Below are 1,415 nucleotides of genomic sequence, written 5' to 3' on the forward strand. Positions count from 1 at the left end.
TTTTCAACATCATGTCTGAGTTTTTATTTAAATGATTTTTGTAACAATAAMGCACAAGKTAAACTGGGTCAACATACAAAAGAACTGCATGGTTTAACATGATGGTAACAATGTGGCTCCTCTTCATTTAAGAAGCACTCCAAACGAAGGCTTAAAGCAACCTAACAGCCTGTTTATCCTCTCTACCCTCTTCCCAAATCTGAAAAAGGAAAAGTACATAAAAGCTAACACATTAATGCACGAACAAAACTCCATTACAAAAAATCACAAGAAGACTAGTCTTTAAAATAAARCCTCCAAATTTCCCAGCTGACTATTCCAAAACGTTTTTGTACCTCATAACAAGAAACTACACTTTTTACTAAACGGGTAGTGATTTCCCTGTACATGAGGGTTTCTCTGGATGCTTTCCTCAGTCCTACACTCCTTGTATCCTTCACCCGGTGGCAGGGTCAGAGGTCATCTTGTGGGCGTAAGCTCCAAGTGAAGCTGCTGTGTTTGGCCTTGGTGCAAGGCCTCGTCATGAAAACTGGATCTGCTGTACAGTGGGAATCTGGAATGAGATGAGAGATATCTTTATTGGATGAACAAAACGTCACTGAGATGCAGCCATGACAAACATTGTTGAGTTCTAAACGCTTATTACCACCTTCTTCCAAATTGTTTTTTTTCAACCATCAATTCATGAGTGCAATGCGTTTTGGGTTAATGATGATGTCATATCGGTATGCTCAATAGGTTTAACAGTTTTAATAATGACCCAACTTTTTCCAGCCAGCAGAACTGGCAGATTTACTGACACATGTTGCTACTCCAAATACTCACCAGTGGTGTCCGGAACAGTAATCACTAAAGGCACAGATATTACAATTAAAAGAAGACGTGCTAGCTAGAAACAGTACTCAAGCTAGCGATACAGCTGTCCTGCTGTCTACAGGTGGGTGGTCTAACCAGTCCACATAGAACAAAGATTCTTAACCCATGGGCCAAGCGCCACCTTGTGGTGACATCCATGTGGTGGACGTAGCCTAAAAGACCCCCTCACCCAGTACCAGTGTTATACTGTATAAAGCAGAGATTCTTAACCCATGGAGCGCCACCTTGAGGGCCTCAAAAGAACAATAGTTTTTAACTTTGGGCCGCAGAGGGCCGTGGGACTGCATTTGATTTTGAATGAGGTGCAATACACTTTCTCACCACTAGTAGCAGTAGTGCGCCACTCAGTTGTTAACAACTTTTTTAATATGTAGAAGAACCTTAGAAACCTGCCAAGAATGGAAACCTATTTTAAATGAAAAGTAGAAGCAAAAATGAAAGTAACTCGTCAAAAAACACCAAAGTTTGTCACTAATATGAAGTGCAGATTCTGTTTTTACCATGCAATACTTTAAACATGATCAAATACAGTTGCAGAT

The 1,415-nt window shown here is 40.3% G+C and overlaps 1 protein-coding gene across 1 annotated transcript in view; it reads right to left on the reverse strand.

The window, feature by feature from the left end:
• LOC106530830 (nuclear transcription factor Y subunit beta) overlaps positions 1–1,415 on the reverse strand; it is a gene marked incomplete at its 5' end in the record, with an annotated part of 10,116 nt that continues 8,701 nt past the window's right edge. Inside the window, 1 exon segment of the mRNA XM_014026536.1 lies at positions 1–553. Coding sequence (XP_013881990.1) covers positions 521–553 — 33 coding nt within the window.

Source organism: Austrofundulus limnaeus, unplaced genomic scaffold, assembly GCF_001266775.1.
Source record: "Austrofundulus limnaeus strain Quisiro unplaced genomic scaffold, Austrofundulus_limnaeus-1.0 Scaffold564, whole genome shotgun sequence".
NCBI classification, from domain to species: domain Eukaryota; kingdom Metazoa; phylum Chordata; class Actinopteri; order Cyprinodontiformes; family Rivulidae; genus Austrofundulus; species Austrofundulus limnaeus.